We start from the raw sequence: 17,963 nt of genomic DNA, 5'->3' as shown, positions 1-17,963 counted from the left end.
AAAAGTATTTTCTAAAATTTTAAATCGAGACTAACATTTTAAATGGGCGTAATATTGAATGTTTGGCCCGTTTGAAATGTTAGTCCTGATTTAATGAATGTATTTTTTTCGAAAAGATCGGAAAATTTCACGAATATTTCATATATTAACATTGTAAATCGGATTTATAGTTGCTGAGATATCGACATTAGAAAATGGTGGGTTGTTTGGGTGAGACTTAGAAAACATGAATTTTCCTTTTTTTTTTAACATTTGCATGGCAATATCTCAGCAACTATGGGTCGTATCAACAAAGTTCAATAAAGCAAAATATAGAAAATTTTCTCAGCTTTTCAAAAATATTTTTTTCAAAGGTGGGCAAACATGGGCACTAATTTAAAAAAATGAAAAACTGCGACTATTTTCAAAAAAGTTACCTAAAAATGGTTATAACTTGAAAACGGTGCAGTTTATCAAAAATTCACTAAAGTACTTTTTGATTGCAAATTCGATTTTACATCGAAAAATGAAGTTGAAAAATTTTGGCGACCAATATTTCGATTTTTTTTTAAATCTGTATTGATTCAAAAAATTATAACTCGGTCAAAGATTTTTTGCCCATTCTGGAAATTTCTGAAAAGTTGGCATTTTATGTCCTCTAAAACATATCAAAAAATGAAAAAAATTAAAAATAGTGTTTTTTTGCAAATCAAGTTTTAGTGACAAAAAGTTAAATTAAAAATCACCAATTTTTTTTTACCGTGTATCATTTTTTTTTCAGTGTAGTCCATATCCATACCTACAACTTTGCCGAAGACACCAAATCGATCAAAAAATTCCTTCAAAAGATACAGATTTTTGAATTTTCATACATCATTTTTGTATGGACAGCTGCCAAATTTTTATGGAAAATTATATGGACAAACTAATGATGCAAAATGGCTTCTTTGGGCATACCGAAGGCACCAAAAAAGTTTCAGCCGGATTAAAAAATACAAAAATTAAAATTAAAGAAAAAAGACCGATTCCGTAGAGAACTGTTCTATAGCTAATTTCCATTAAGCCATTTATTACTTGATTTCAGATGAAAACGATTTTTACGAGCTGTTATAGGACGCCAAAGTGCTAATATGCCAATTCACAGCCTGTAATTTCATCAGGCACCTAATGTTGGAATGTCAGCACTTTTGCCTCCTATTACAGCTTGTAAAAAGCGTTTTCATCTGAAATCAACTATCTATAGTAAAACCTGAAGCTAATTTTCATTTCAGTTTTATGTCGATTTCGACCAAGGACATGGTATATGATAAACCAATCATTTTATTTTTCAACAAATTTGACATTTTAAAATCAAAGTCATGAACTTGGCCATGAATCACTCCAATTTGTCATTTCCCTCAGCCTGCTGTTGTTTGTCTTTCGAGAACGCTCTCTGCAGAATCGCCACAGTGGTAAATCGCACCTCGTCCATCTGGTCGGCTCCACCCTCCGTCGATTGCACGTGCACCCGGTAGTGCTGTCGCAGATCCGTTAACAACCGGAAGCCCTCGTCGCACCGATCGCATTGATATGGTTTGTCAATGCCGTGCACACGAGCCGCGTGCTTGACCAGATCGTTGGTCTGGGCGTAGGCTTGGGGGCACAGCTGGCATTTATGTGGCTTTTCTTTCGTGTGAGTTAGCATGTGACGTTTGAGCTGCGATAGGATGGAGAACTTGAATCCACACACCGAACACTCGTGAGGACGTTGGCCTGCAATATGAAGAGACATGTAAGCTAATTTCTTTTGAACGAATATGTACCCACATTACTCACCCTCGTGGACGAATCTGATGTGTTTAATCATTGAATATTCCTTCGAAAACCTGCTTCCACAAATTTCACAGGTGTGATCCTTTGCCCTCGTATGCGTGAGCATGTGTTCATTTAGTTCAATTCGCATAAAAAATCGCATTGGGCACTGATCGCACGCAAATGGCTTGACCCCTGAGTGCCTGACCATATGGCCCTTCAAACCATGTTTATTCATGAAAACTTTATCACAAATTGAGCATTTATAAAAGCCTTTGTGTTTTTTACGGTGATTACCTCTAGCTGATAATGTATCAAATGTTTCTCTACAAATTGCACATTCGTACATTTTCTTCTGCGTTGTAGTTGCAGTTACCTTTGCATGCTCTGTTCTTTTGTGTTGTGTTAATACGCGTCGACCATGGAAAGGCTTGTTACATATATCACAGTAAAGTTCCGGCAGCGTTTTTATCTGCTCTGCGTGCACCATTCTGCGATGATTTACGGCACTATAAAGTGTTCGAAAAGTTTTGTTGCACAGTTTACATTCTTTTTCCTGGGCTCCCGTGCATGTTCCGGCATCAATATGTGCGTTGAAGGTTTTTTTACTCGAAAAAGAACGACCACAGGTACAAACGACTTCTCCGAGGTGCGAGACTCTGTGCAACCGCATCGGTCCGCGGAATGCAAAAGTTTCTCCGCACAAGTCACACGTGAAAGGCCCCCTCGGGTCACCTACATCAGGATGACGAAATGAGATGTGAGTGACTTTTGCACTCATCCTTGTAAACGATTGGTTGCAAATTTCGCAATGATGTAGCTTTTCTGAATTTGTTTTAACAGCTTCCCCCTCTTTGTTCTCTGCAGGATTCGGTTCATCGCAGTCTTCCTCGTTTTCATCCATCAAGTCCAGCGGTTCATCTTTAATCATGTCCAACTGTTCATTGCACGAGAGAGGGTCTTTTATCCTTTTGTCAGCCACGTTTGTTTCAATGCTATCGCATGCTTGCAGTAGATCACCTCCGTCCGGTCCCTCAAGTTCCCACCTCAATGCCAGCAACTCGCCCAATCGACGATCCGTTTCGACGCACATCTGGTGCAGGTGAAAGGCCGCTACGATGGCGTGTCGACAACTTGAACATACGTCCGTCGGCATTCCGGGTGGATCATCTGCTTCGGATTCGCCAAAAACCGGAACACAAATAATTTTAAGCATTTCGTGTAAGCTGGGCTGACCAGCAGGAAGCGAACAGGAATCGTACAGATTCGTGCAGTTTCCTTCTTTAGGCGTCATACAACCTCGGCACAGTGCCGTCGTGTCCGGAACCAAATTATTGTGCTGCATAGTGCTTTGTCCTAGTCAAGCATTCAGGTTTACGCTGAAAAGAAAAAAAAAATGCAATTTTAAGCAAAACTTAACGTAACCCCATTAAATTTAGCTGTGCCAAATTCCTACATCAGACCCACGTTCCAACTGATATCAAGCGATTGACATTGGGCAACATTGTGAACGTCTGGGCGATGTTGGCCTTACAACAAACTGACATTTTTACTGGGCTGTATCTTAGGAGCATTGAAGAGCTCTAATATGACAAATACTTGTGAAGAGGAAATAGAAAAAATACCTACAACGTACGCCCGCTAACAATAGGTCTATTCCCGTACTGCAGAATTCTGCAATTCTGCACAAAAACGGCAGCAGAGCGTTCCCGTACTTTTCTGCAACAAAAGTAACTTTTCTCTCAGGCAGAACTTCTGCAATGAGAGAGTAGAAGTTGCAGCAAAACCGTTCCCGTACTTTTCTGCAAGCCCTCTCTTCTCTTTCTTGTTGAAAAGTTACTGCAATTTGGTGTGGTGGATGTTGAGTATACGCTTACGTAAAATTTGCAAGTTGGGTGAAATCAAGCATTTTATTATTATTTGTAATAATGAATGATTTTGGGGTTGTTTTTTATGTCTGGTTTTATTGCGAACGATTTTTTTTTTATGATAACGATTTCAGGCTTAGTTCATTCAAGTAAATGATAAAGCGATTTTTTTAGTGTTAATATTTTTACCTCATAAAACTTAAGCCATAGTGTTACAGCACGGCTAGTACCCCAACAAAAAATGTACTTTAAAAACAAATAGTTTTTAAAAACTTTTATAAGACACATTTCCTTTGAGTTTAATAATTTCAAATAAATATTTGTTTAGAAATTATTTTTGATCATAAATTGATTTTGAAGATACTTAATATGTGTGTTAAAATAATAGGTAAATTTAATTGGCAAATCATAAATAGTACCTTCAACGGCGCTACCAATTTGTATTCTTATATGAACCAAAAAAAATGATGTAATTTTGTCGAAATTAAAATTCTGAAATTCTGAAACTCTGAAATTCTTCAATTTTTAAATTCTTAAATTCCTAAATTCTTAAATTATTAAATTCTTAATTTCTTCGCCATCTTGAATCATAAAAAATACACATTTTTTGGAGTCATATTGCGCGTATTCCCGAAAAAGACACGCGGCAAATCAGCCTTGAAACTAAGCGCCGCACTTTCGGCAAATGCGCGCTGTCAAATCCCATACTGCGCGTTTTGTTTTTGTTGATCTTCTTCCTCGAATCGCATGGCATTGTTGCCGGGTATGTTTTTTATTGCATCAAAAGTGTAGAAAATCGCTGGCAACAATGTCTGCGGCACATTCTGAAATGCCGCGCGGCGTGTACCTTCGAGAGAAACGGACAATATTTTAGGTTAGAAACATAAATTTAGACAATTAAGAGATTGGAAATTTTGACTGTTTCTATTTTATTTATATTTTTGTTTTAAAATTTTTGATTTTTTAATTTTACTTATTTTTGAAGTTTAATTTCTTTAATTTTCTATCTCATTATTTTTAACCATAGCTTTTGAATTTATGGTGTTCTGCACTCATAAATATTCAAACTTTTGTTTTTTACTTCGATTTTTTTTTCGACCTTTATTATATTTATTTTGAATTTTTAAAATTAAGATTTTTTGAAATTTTAAACATTTTGAAATATTTAGTTTTTAATTATTTGAATTTTTAAACTTTGAATTTGTGATTTATTATTTTTCTGATATAATTATTTGCATTTTTAAAATTCTTAAATATCTGATTTATGTTTTTTTAAAGTTATCAATTTGAAAATATCGTTTTTTTTATATTTTTAATTATGGATTTCTTAATTCCCAGATTTCTTAATCGTTTTAAAATTTTTGAGTTTGTGATTCATTTTTTTTCAATTTGCCAATTTCGCTGCGTCACCGTTGTTCTCTCATGTGACATCCAGTCATAATTTATTTATGTTATCCTGAATAATCTTTCAAACATTCTGCTATTAAAACATGTATTTTTGGTCCCTTCTATATTAAACCTTTGTTTGTCTTTTTTTAAATCATATTTATTAAACGTACCTGCCACTCTCATTTGTAAAATTGTTTACCTAATGTAAAAGTTTTGAGTTGTTTCTAATATATAATTTCTACCTAAGCATAATCAATTTCTAGTTACTTAATAAATAATACATCCTTGATTTTTTAAATAAAATGTTGTGCTGCCTAAAAAAAATATTTCCCTTTTCTAGAGGCTAACTTGTTTCAATTACTTGTTTGGCACCCATTTTTTTAAATATTTTGAAATAATTAAAAAAAACTTTAATACCGTAAACTGGGGTCAATCGGGACACATGGGGCGAATTGGGACAGCAGTTTTAACCATGTTGGAGCACAATATTTTGATTCTTCTGGTTGGTTTCGGTTAGAACAGACTCAGACCAACAAAATGTGTACATCCATTTCCAAGTTTAAAAGCTTTAAGTGCTCTAGAAACTGCTGTCCCTATTCAGACTGTAGTCCCGATTCACCCCAGATTACGGTACCCGGGTGTATCCCATTTGGCATAACGCCATTTGGCATAATGCCGTTTGGCATAACGCCGTTTGGCATAATGCCGTTTGGCATAATGGACGTTTGGCATAACGGTCATTTGGCATAATGGTCATTTGGCATAATGATGTTAAAATTTCAAAATAAATTTAATATTGGAATTGCTTTAAGAAGATCATATTAGGTTGTGATAACTGCCGGCGAAAGCTGATTTTTTCTTTCTTTAAGATTTTTTCTTGCTTAATTTAAAAACTGCTGGCTATGGGTGCCCAGAACTTGAAACGTTTGTTCAAAACGTTGCTCCACATGCTGAATATATTTCCAAGGGCTTTTTTAAGCCATTGAGCCAAATATGTTCGACATTTATACAGGTTAATATTTCCATTAAAGAAAGGAACACTTTTTAGGCTTACGACAAACTTGGTATTGCCATGGTTTTATTTTAAGGTATTCCCGCGCCCTTGGAAAATCAGATTTTGGTATTTCTGTGGTCTTCCACATACATGATTTTGGTATGATTTCATGGTATTTTACCAGCTATTACTGGGCAACCAAGGGCACATTTGGTCGCTGGTATTTGCACAAGTAATACCAAAATTTGGTATTTTCATACCATTTTTAGTGCAGCAGTTGCAGTTAGTGAAAAAACGGAAATGATCCATATGCAACAGCCAAATCTACTCACCTGATGATTCCATGTTGGTCTTAGTGATATTCTTCACCACATCAAATGCATTTCTCATTGATGAACGGCCTGTGCTTGAAGTTCTTGAAGCTTTTGAAAAATAACAAGACTGAAAAATAAGTGTTATTAAAATGAAACTGGATTGAAATTCACCGAAATTTGTCGATTGAATCGTTTTTCAAAGTATTTGGTTATCCCGACTTAGAGAAATTTCAACGATTTAAAAAAAATAACTTAATCCACCTATATGGTTGCTACCTTCCTCACTGCTTCCTAAAATTTGATCCGGAGATATTGGTTGGTTGAATATGACCTCTTTTTTGAGTAATATTACCCAAAACATTTGTAAAAATGTGAACCTGATAAATATTCATCAGAAACTGATGAATATTCACCAACTTCTGATGCAAATTTTTTTTTGACACAAAATCGGTCACCATTTCCTGATGAATATTACCATAATTTATTTTCTGTGTGCTAAAAAAAGTTGAATTTTCCTTCTAAAGCTGAATTTTCTTCATTAAACAGGGAAAAATGCGCTTCAGCTGTGGTCACAACTCAAGCGAGTTTTTCCTTCTTTTTAAAAAATATTCACCTATATCAGCAGTCAAGAGAGTTTTCCCTTCTTTAAAGAAGGAAAAATTTAACTCATGTTAGTAGTTATCTCAAGTCAAAGAAAGTTTTCACTTCTTCAAAGAAAGGTAAATTTAACTTGTGTCAGCAGTTATCACAAGTCAAGAAAATTTTCCCATCTTTAATGCAGAGAAAATTCAAACATATAGGGATAATTCAACTCGTGTTAGTAGTTATCACAAGTAAAGAGAATTTCCATTATTTAAAGAAGGGAAAAACTCACTGATCTGTGATGACTACTGACACCAGTTAAATTTTTCCTTCTTTAAATTATGGAAAATTCGCTTAACTTGTGATGGCTACGAGTTGAATTATCCCTATATGTTTGAATTTTCTCTCCAATCAAGAAAATTCTCCTCACTTGTGATAACTGCTGACACAAGTTGAATTTACCTCTCTTTGAAGAAGTGAAAACTTTCTTTGACATGAGATAACTACTAACATGGGTTGAATTTTCCCTTCTTTAAAGAAGGGAAAACTCTCTTGACTGCTGATTTCTGGCCTGATGGGTCATATATGTGTGTGTGCAACCAACCAAACGGGACCACGCGGCCGCTTCTTACAAATTGAGTTGTTTCCATGTATTTTTAGATCTACATTTTATACATGCAAATAACTCGCATAGGCATTTGGAAGGTGTTAACTCTGCCGAGCTTCGGTGACCCATTTCTACGCTGGCTAGCCGAGCGCGAGGTACTTCAGCTTTTTCGACAAGCCCCGCCCTGAAGAACGTTTGCACCAATCGGATTCAAACGTTATTAAGAACTTCCGAACCCTTGTCAAATGGACAAGGACCCAGCGCGTATATAGTAGTAACAGTATTTCTAATTCCAGTTATAGATCACCAAGTCGCGATGGCCTAGTGGTTAGCATTTTTGCTTACCGATCCAAAGGACGGGGGATCGAACCCCGACTCGAGCGACTTTGATTTTTCGTTCATGTTCAGAGTTTCAAGATTTATATTTCCTGTACTTTCTCGTTGGGAGCAGATGGGAATCGAACCCAGGACCATTCGCTTACAAAGCGAACACCGTAACCAGTCAGCCACGGCCACTCCTTAAGCCTGATGGGTCATATATATGACCCAAAAATCAAAATTTCCAAAACTACCCTATAAATTTCGTATGGTCATAAGAATCATTTCCCACCATTAACTATTTTTTTTTCAAAATTCAGGCCTGAAAGGGTTAAAGAAGAGAAAACTCTTTGACTGATGATATAGGTGAATATTTTTAAAAGAAGGGAAAACTCGCTTGAGTTGTGTCCACCGCTGAAGCGCATTATCCCCTGTTTAATGAAGAAAATTCAACTTTAGAAGAAAAAATCAACTTTTTTAAGCAGTTGTCACAAGTCTAGAAAGTGTCCCTTTCTTTAAAGGAAATATAAACCTTGAGTCAGCAGTTGAGAGTTCAGAAAAAATTACCCGCAGCTTTTTTGGGTTAGATCCAAAGCTATATGACAAAGTGGAATGCTTTACATTTCAAATAAAAATCTCACTTTTGTGTATATTTGAATGGAAGTAGCGCCACTTGCTGATAAAATTAATATTCACCTTGTAATGAGTATGTGTAGGTAGGATGTAACAAAATGGGTGAATTTTGCGGGCATTTCAGGGCAAGATCCCCTGGATGTTCTAAGCCCGAATCCCAAATATGAGCTTGATTGGTTGTGACAGGACCTGGCGCTTTGACTTTAAAATTTAAATGGGATTTAAACCCGTATAATCGGTGCGTTTTGGTTTTGAGTTTTGAGTTCCTTAATGATTTTTGAATTGTTCAACCTCACGAGCTCATAGTTCTTGATCCAGGGAACAACCAGGGAAAAGAAGAGTGCGAAAAGATTTGTCAAATATTAAGAATGTTACAGAATTTATAACATCACCGATGAAATCTTCAACTTTTTCTTTATGCTCTTCTGGCAGCACTTGCTGCTACTGCAGAAAAGATTGAGGCAGGCTACTCTCATGTAACCAACCACTTAGAATTTTGCTTGAGCCTCGACTCGATTCAGGCTCGATCTCGAACCAGATCGACTCGAGGCTCGAGCCAAAATTCTTAGTTGGCAAGCAGCTGCCAGAAGAGCTTGAAGAAAAAGTTGAAATTTCCAGCGGCGGTGTTATAAATTCTGTAACTTTAAAAAAAGCGCATCGTTTTCTAAATGTCAAGCTTTAAAATGTACTAAAAACTGCTGTCCTCATTCAAACTGTTGTGCCGATTGATCCCAGTCTATGGAATTGAAATAATTTTGAAAATTTAATATCATTATGCCAAATGACCATTATGCCAAATGGCCATTATGCCAAATGACCGTTATGCCAAACGTCCATTATGCCAAACGGCATTATGCCAAACGGCGTTATGCCAAACGGCATTATGCCAAATGGCTTTATGCCAAATGGGATACACCCACGGTACCCAATTTGAGTAAATCCACTCAACTGTGTGCAATATTGCAGAAAAAGTACTGGAACGCGCTACCCAGGCAAAAGATTTGCCGCTTCTCTCCTTGCAGAACTTCTGCAAAAGAGAGAGTTGAAGAGAGCGAGCTGAAAAGTACGGGAACGTGCTACAAAAAAGTGACTTATGCTGGCTGCAGAATTCTGCAGATCCTGCAGAAATTCTGCAATTCTGCAAGTACGGGAATAGACCTAATGTCCTAGTTGCCACACGCAAAGCCGACATTAGTCTTTTAAGACTTAAAATTAGGCTTTATCGAACCTAACCGTGTTAAGTCTTTTTAAGCCTAATGATGGGTTAGTCTTAAAAAGACTAGTTTCGTTTTAGTACGAAAAAGCCTAAATTTTAGGCTTTATGTTATCGTCAAAAAGCCTAAATTTTAGTCTTTTTCGAGAATGCGAGGGGATCAGATCGGACATAATCCAAGATGGCGGAACTTGATTAAGACTTATTTTTAGGCCTAAAAAGACTTATTTATAGGTTTAAAAGACTAATTTTTAGGCTTTTGCAGGAAATGGCAGGGGTCAATGTGGACATAATCCAAGATGGCGGAACTTAATTAAGACTTATTTTTAGGCCTAAAAAGACTTATTTATAGGTTTAAAAGACTAATTTTTAGGCTTTTGCAGGTAATGGCAGGGGTCAAAGCGGACATAATCCAAGATGGCGGAACTTGATTAAGACTTATTTTTAGGCCTAAAAAGACTTATTTATAGGTTTAAAAGACTAATTTTTAGGCTTTTGCAGGAAATGGCAGGGGTCAAAGCGGACATAATCCAAGATGGCGGAACTTGATTAAGACTTATTTTTAGGCCTAAAAAGACTTATTTATAGGTTTAAAAGACTAATTTTTAGGCTTTTGCAGGAAATGGCAGGGGTCAAAGCGGACATAATCCAAGATGGCGGAACTTGATTAAGACTTATTTTTAGGCCTAAAAAGACTTATTTATAGGTTTAAAAGACTAATTTTTAGGCTTTTGCAGGAAATGGCAGGGGTCAAAGCGGACAAAATCCAAGATGGCGGAATACTTATTTTATGCCTGAAAAGCCTAGGGGATAAAAATGGCGGGAATAAAGGGTATAAAATAAAATATTGTTATATATTATTTAAATATTTATAAAAAATGTTTTTATTCGGTAATTTGGTAGTTTCGGAAAACGACAGATTCACGGATGCGTTTAGATTTAACCTGAAAATTAAAAAAATCAATATTTTGAAGATGAGTTGTGAGAGTTTGATAGTTATTTAAAAATTGGGTGATTTCATTGAGGAGTTTATCTCAGAACTGGATTTGCGTTCGATTTTAAAGACATTTCAAGAATTTAAGAATTTAAGAATTTAAAAATTTAAAAATTTAAGAATTTAAGAATTTAAGAATTTAAGAATTTAAGAATTTAAGAATTTAAGAATTTAAGAATTTAAGAATTTAAGAATTTAAGAATTTAAGAATTTAAGAATTTAAGAATTTAAGAATTTAAGAATTTAAGAATTTAAGAATTTAAGAATTTAAGAATTTAAGAATTTAAGAATTTAAGAATTTAAGAATTTAAGAATTTAAGAATTTAAGAATTTAAGAATTTAAGAATTTAAGAATTTAAGAATTTAAGAATTTAAGAATTTAAGAATTTAAGAATTTTAGAATTTTAGAATTTTAGAATTTTAGAATTTTAGAATTTAAGAATTTAAGAATTTAAGAATTTAAGAATTTAAGAATTTAAGAATTTAAGAATTTAAGAATTTAAGAATTTAAGAATTTAAGAATTTAAGAATTTAAGAATTTAAGAATTTAAGAATTTAAGAATTTAAGAATTTAAGAATTTAAGAATTTTAGAATTTTAGAATTTAAGAATTTTAGAATTTTAGAATTTTAGAATTTTAGAATTTTAGAATTTTAGAATTTTAGAATTTTAGAATTTAAGAATTTGAGAATTTAAGAATTTAAGAATTTAAGAATTTAAGAAAAGAATTTAAGAATTTAAGAATTTAAGAATTTAAGAATTTAAGAATTTAAGAATTTAAGAATTTAAGAATTTAAGAATTTAAGAATTTAAGAATTTAAGAATTTAAGAATTTAAGAATTTAAGAATTTAAGAATTTAAGAATTTAAGAATTTAAGAATTTAAGAATTTAAGAATTTAAGAATTTAAGAATTTAAGAATTTAAGAATTTAAGAATTTAAGAATTTAAGAATTTAAGAATTTAAGAATTTAAGAATTTAAGAATTTAAGAATTTAAGAATTTAAGAAGTTAAGAATTTAAGAATTTAAGAATTTAAGAATTTAAGAATTTAAGAATTTAAGAATTTAAGAATTTAAGAATTTAAGAATTTAAGAATTTAAGAATTTAAGAATTTAAGAATTTAAGAATTTAAGAATTTAAGAATTTAAGAATTTAAGAATTTAAGAATTTAAGAATTTAAGAATTTAAGAATTTAAGAATTTAAGAATTTAAGAATTTAAGAATTTAAGAATTTAAGAATTTAAGAATTTAAGAATTTAAGAATTTAAGAATTTAAGAATTTAAGAATTTAAGAATTTAAGAATTTAAGAATTTAAGAATTTAAGAATTTAAGAATTTAAGAATTTAAGAATTTAAGAATTTAAGAATTTAAGAATTTAAGAATTTAAGAATTTTAAAATTTTAGAATTTTAGAATTTTAGAATTTTAGAATTTTAGAATTTTAGAATTTTAGAATTTTAGAATTTAAGAATTTTAGAATTTTAGAATTTTAGAATTTTAGAATTTTAGAATTTTAGAATTTTAGAATTTTAGAATTTTAGAATTTAAGAAATTTTAGAATTTTAAAATTTTAGAATTTTAGAATTTTAGAATTTTAGAATTTTAGAATTTTAGAATTTTAGAATTTTAGAATTTTAGAATTTTAGAATTTTAGAATTTTAGAATTTTAGAATTTTAGAATTTTAGAATTTTAGAATTTTAGAATTTTAGTATTTGGAATTTTAGAATTTTAGAATTTTTGAATTTTTGAATTTTAGAATTTTAGAATTTTAAAATTTTAGAATTTTAGAATTTTAGAATTTTAGAATTTTAGAATTTTAGAATTTTAGAATTTTAGAATTTTAGAATTTTAGAATTTTAGAATTTTAGCATTTTAGAATTTTAAAATTTTAGAATTTTAGAATTCTAAAATCTTTGAATTTTGAATTTTTAAATTTTTAAATATTAAATTCTTTGAATTTTGAAATTTTGAACGTTTGAATTTTTGATTTTTAAAATTTTAGAATTTTAGAATTCTAAAATCTTTGAATTTTGAAATTTTGAATTTTTAAATTTTTAAATATTAAATTCTTTGAATTTTGAAATTTTGAATGTTTGAATTTTTGATTTTTAAAATTTTAGAATTTTGGATTTTATGATTTTTAGAATTTCTGAATTTTTTAAATTTTTGAATTTTGATTTTTTGAATTTTTGAATTTTTTAAATTTTAGAATTTTTGAATTTCTGATTTTTTTAATTTTTAAATTCTTAAATTTTTGAATTTTTAGAATTTTAGATTTTTTGAATTTTTAAATGTTTTTAACACACACAAAAACACACGCAAATTTTCAAAATTGCGTCCTATTTTTTCCCACCTGCATTCCAAAACATTTACTTCGGCCGCGGCAACCTAAAAAAAAACTCTTCGAAACACCGCTTCAAACCCCCTCTAGAACTCCACCTGCATCTTTCCGCGGCCCACTCCGACGGATTTACTAACCGAAGCTCCTCCCGTCTTCCGTCAAGAACACGGCGCGATCACGTCGAGTTGAATATGCATCCCGTCCGCCTTTTCCTCTTCCACTCGCCGCTGGACCACTAACAGCATCTTCCCGCGGACCACTCCGGCGGATTGACAAACCTGTTTTCCTCCCGTCTTCCGTCATGAAAAAGGCGTCCTTTTCTACCGCACACACAAGCAATCCGAAAAAACTCCGATTCGGCATCTCACACTCCGGCCGGAACCTTCCATCAAAAAACGGCACCTCAACTTACCTAGCTGGCCAAAATCCTCCTGGCTAGGTTGCCACTTTCCGTCGTCTTTTACCGCACTCAAAATTCACCTCCTCCAGCAGGCAACGATGCGCCACGGCGGATTAAGCCGGGTGTTGAATTCAACTCCCGGGAATTCAACACCCGGCTTTTAATCCGCCTCCTCTTCCTCCTTTACTGGTGGACCGCTATCCACCGCGGAAACACTTATCCGCTAGCTCGTTTACTTGAACCGGTTCTTCCGGTAGATAAGGCACCACAACTTACCTTGCACCTGGCCAACCTGGTCGAATTTCTCTCGCACTCCAACACGCACCAACAACAACCGACCTGGATCAAAAAATTCTGATTTGACATGTCAAATCGTGAACCAAAGTTTTGTAGTACAGAAAAGCCTTAAATTTAGTCTTTTTCTAAGTTTTGCACTAAGTTCTAAAAAAAGCCTAAAATTTAGGCCCAAAAAAAGACTAATTTTTAGGCCTTTTTCTGACAATACTGACCGAACTTCAAAAAAGGCTAAAAATAAGTCTTTAAAGACTAATGCCGGTTTTCCGTGCATGTCCTGAATCTAATTTCCCGGAAAATTAAGTTTCACAAAAAAAACTTCTGTTTCGTCCGAGGTTTCGCCAACTTCACTTCTTGTTTTGGAAACCAGCAACTGTCAAAACTATTTCGAGCAGATATTACACTCAGTTGAAAAGTTGGCAAAGTTTTGATCAAATGCCAGATTCGAGCAGTTTTTGCCATTTGACCCCATAAAAAAATGTTACACTGACCTCGGTTTCTGTCCCAGTCAGAAATCTGTCCAATGCAAATGCAAAGAGCTCCAGATGCGAGCCGATCCAATCGCCGACCCGATTTTCGGGGATCCAGGGATTGGAAACTCGGGACGTGGAACTGCAGGTCTCTCAACTTCGATGGGAGCGACCGCATTCTTTCCAACGAATTGCGGGTCCGCGGTCTCGAAGTCGTGGCGCTGCAGGAGGTGTGCTGGGAGGGGAAGGACCACCGGGAGTACGGTGACTACACTATGTATTGGAGCGGCGGCAATACACGTGAGCTGGGGACAGCCTTTATAGTGCTGGGCGAAATGGCGAAGCGCGTGATTGGTTGGTGGCCAGTCAACGACAGAATGTGCCGGTTGAGAATCAAGGGCCGATTCTTCAACCTGAGCATCATCAACGTGCACAGCCCGCACATGGGAAGCGACGCCGATGACAAGGACGCTTTCTACGAGCTTCTTGACCGCGAGTACAGGAAGTGTCCAAAACACGACGTCAAGATTGTCATCGGTGACTTGAACGCTCAAGTTGGCCAGGAGGAGGAGTTTAGACCGGTTATTGGGAGGTTCAGCGCCCACCAGCAGACGAACGAGAACGGCCTACGACTCATCGACTTCGCTACCTCCCGAAACATGGCCATACGTAGTACCTTCTTCCAGCACACCCCCCTATACAAGTACACCTGGAGATCACCAAACAACACGGAGACGCAAATCGACCATGTTCTCATCGATGGTCGGCACTTCTCGGACATAATCGACGTCAGAACCTACCGTGGCGCGGACATCGACTCGGACCACTACCTGGTGGTGGCAAAGCTGCGCCAACGCCTGTCCGAGGTCAACAAGATCCGGTACCGTCGCCCGCAGCGGTATAACCTGGAGCGACTCAAGGATCCTGAGGTCGCTACCCAGTACGCGCGGGAACTCGAAGCTGCGTTGCCTGACGAGGGTGAGCTCGCCGAAGCCCCTCTGGAGGCCTGCTGGAGCCATATGGAAGCAGCCATCAACGCAGCGGCATCGAGCGCCATCGGGTACGTGGACCGAGTTCGACGGAACGGCTGGTTCGACGAGGAATGTCAGGCGATTTGGGACGAGAAGAAAGCAGCGCGGGACAAGTGGCTGCTGCACAACACCCGTGGGAACAAGGAGTCGTACAAACAGTTGCGAAGACAGCAAACCCATCTCTTTCGGGACAAGAAGCGCCGCCTGGAAGAGTTGGAGTGCCAGGACATGGAACAGCTGTATCGCTCCAACGAAACGCGTAAGTTCTACAAGAAACTTAGCCAATCCCGGACTGGCTTCATGCCGCGAGCCGAAATGTGCCGGGATAAGGACGGAGGCATCTTGACGGACGAGCGTGAGGTGATCGAAAGGTGGAAGCAGCACTTCGACGAGCACCTGAACGGCCCAGAGGCGGAGTACCAGGGCGACGGGGGAAACGACGTCAGCGGTATGTTGGACGGCGAGGACGAGCCAGCACCCACGATGAGGGAGGTTAAGGATGCCATCAAGAAGCTGAAGAACAACAAAGCAGCGGGTAAGGATGGTATCGGTGCTGAACTCATCAAGATGGGCCCGGACAAGCTGGCGGCCTGTCTACACCGGCTGATAGTCAAGGTCTGGGACACAGAACAGCTACCGGAGGAGTGGAAAGAGGGAGTAATATGCCCGATCTACAAGAAGGGGGACAAGTTGGAATGTGAGAACTATCGAGCCATCACTATTCTCAACGCGGCCTACAAAGTGCTGTCTCAGATCATCTTCTGTCGTCTGTCGGAGCGAGCAAAGGATTTCGTAGGGCCGTACCAAGCCGGTTTTGTGGAGGGGAAATCGACGACGGACCAAATCTTTTTGCTGCGCCAAATCCTCCAAAAATGTCGCGAGTACCAGATCCCGACGCACCACCTGTTCATCGATTTCAAAGCCGCGTACGACTCGGTCGATCGCGAAGAGCTATGGAAGATCATGTACGAGAACGGCTTTCCCGGGAAGCTGATCAGACTGGTGAAATCGACGATGGACGGGGCACGGTGCAGCGTGAAGATTTCGGGAGCGATGTCCGACCCGATCGAATCGCGCAAGGGACTGCGACAAGGCGACGGTATCTCCGGCCTCTGTTTCAACATTGGGCTTGAAGGTGTTATGAGGCGGGCGGGCTTCAACATGCGGGGCACGATTATCAACCGATCCAGCCAGTTCATCTGCTATGCCGACGACATGGACATTGTCGGCAGAACGTTCGAGGAGGTGGCCAGGCGGTACACCGAATTGAAGCGGGAAGCGGATAAGGTTGGATTGAAGGTGAATGTGGCGAAGACAAAGTATCTGCTGGCAGGAGGAACCGAGTCCCTCAGGACTCGCATAGGACCGAGCGTGACGATCGACGGCGACGAGTTCGAGGTTGTGGAGGAGTTTGTTTACCTCGGATCGTTGGTGACGTCGGACAACAACTGCAGCAGGGAAATTCGGAGGCGCATCATCACCGGTAGTCGTGCCTACTATGGACTCCACAAGACCCTACGGTCTGGTCATCTTTCCCGGCGTACAAAGTGCACCATGTACGAAACGCTGATAAGACCCGTCGTCCTCTACGGGCACGAGACGTGGACGATGCTCGAAGAGGACTTGCAAGCGCTTGAAGTTTTTGAACGGCGAGTGCTTAGGACGATCTTTGGCGGCGTGCGTGAGAACACCGTATGGAGGAGAAGGATGAACCACGAGCTGGCGCAACTCTACGGCAAGCCAAGTATTCGGAAGGTCGCCAAGGCTGGCCGAATCCGGTGGGCCGGACACGTCGCGAGAATGCTAGACGCGCTGGATGCGCGCCAACCGAACCAGACTATCAATCCGGTGAAGTTGGTGTTTAATTCGGAGCCGGCTGGAACGCGGCGGAGGGGGGCGCAACGTGCGAGGTGGTTAGACCAAGTGGAGGAAGATCTGAGAAGTGTGGGAGTTCCGAGTCGGAATTGGAGAGTAGCAGCCCAAGACCGAGTTCAGTGGCAGCGCATCTGGAGACAGCTCATGACCCGGAGGTTGTACGAGTAGTAAAAGTAAAGTAAAGTAAGCAAATGCAAAGTGAAAATTCAGTTGATCACATTAGTTTGAGCTTCGATTGAACTTTAAGTTGCCAAATATCCCGGATTGTGACTAAATAAACATTTATTGCCTTAGAAGCCTGATTGATTTATTTTAGAAAATAAACAAGAAACAAAACCTCGGAACAATCATTTACAAATTTTTGTCCGCAATTTCATGTATCCGCTAAAATTTGTACGTTTGACGTTTCTATTTATTGAATCTTACACGAACCACCTGCTTTAGCATGAATCCAGATTTCCACTTTCTTCAGCTCGTTGTTGCTTAATCTTGGCAAAAAGCTTGTCCATAATGGTCATGCTGTTGAACCGCACCTCTGCCATCTCACTCAAACCTTCGCCAGACTGAACGTGCACTCGGTAGTGCTCTCGCAGGCCCTCAATCAGCCGGAAGGACTCATCGCACCGGTCACAAGGGTACGGCTTACCGCTCCAGTGGGCGCGGGAAACGTGCCTCACCAGGTCGGTGGTCTGCGAGTAGGCCTGCGGGCAGAGCTTGCATTTGTAAGGCTTTTCCTTCGTGTGAGTCAGCATGTGGCAGGACAGGTGGGATTTGGTGGTGAACCTTCGAGTGCACACCGAGCACACGAAGCGTCTTATATCTGAAATGGAGTCATTGTTTCTTATTTTTGTTTAAACTTGGGATGTTTG

At 37.6% G+C, this 17,963-nt stretch overlaps 2 protein-coding genes across 2 annotated transcripts in view; both read right to left on the bottom strand.

Annotated features, from left to right (window-relative positions):
- Positions 1-17,963, bottom strand: part of LOC120419607 (zinc finger protein 91-like) — a 30,362-nt gene that overhangs the window by 4,626 nt on the left and 7,773 nt on the right. Inside the window, exons 3-5 of the mRNA XM_039582347.2 lie at positions 17,538-17,914; positions 2,791-3,109; positions 1,359-1,731 (exon numbers count right to left, since the gene is read on the bottom strand). Of these exons, the coding sequence (XP_039438281.1) occupies positions 1,359-1,731; positions 2,791-3,109; positions 17,538-17,914 (1,069 nt within the window). The remainder of the gene's footprint in view (positions 1-1,358; positions 1,732-2,790; positions 3,110-17,537; positions 17,915-17,963) is intronic.
- Positions 1,282-3,467, bottom strand: LOC120419610 (zinc finger protein 250-like). The gene is made up of 3 exons (XM_039582350.2): positions 3,396-3,467; positions 1,795-3,149; positions 1,282-1,731 (listed from the first exon to the last, which is right to left on the bottom strand). The coding sequence occupies exons 2-3, from the start codon at positions 3,113-3,115 to the stop codon at positions 1,355-1,357; spliced, it is 1,698 nt and encodes a 565-aa protein (XP_039438284.1). The 5' UTR covers positions 3,116-3,149; positions 3,396-3,467; the 3' UTR covers positions 1,282-1,354.

Source organism: Culex pipiens, chromosome 2, assembly GCF_016801865.2.
Source record: "Culex pipiens pallens isolate TS chromosome 2, TS_CPP_V2, whole genome shotgun sequence".
Taxonomy (NCBI): Eukaryota; Metazoa; Arthropoda; class Insecta; order Diptera; family Culicidae; genus Culex; species Culex pipiens.
The sequence above is the reverse complement of the archived record's forward strand: the minus strand, read 5'-3'. Positions and strand labels throughout refer to the sequence as shown.

What these genes read in the sequence shown, in the direction of transcription:
- LOC120419610 (XM_039582350.2), bottom strand. Translation starts at nt 3,115, where the DNA reads ATGCAGCACAATAATTTGGTTCCGGACACGACGGCACTGTGCCGAGGT. An exon ending in CATCAGATTCGTCCACGAGG is followed by an intron (nt 1,732 to 1,794) that starts GTGAGTAATGTG and finishes TTCATATTGCAG; the next exon opens with GCCAACGTCCTCACGAGTGT.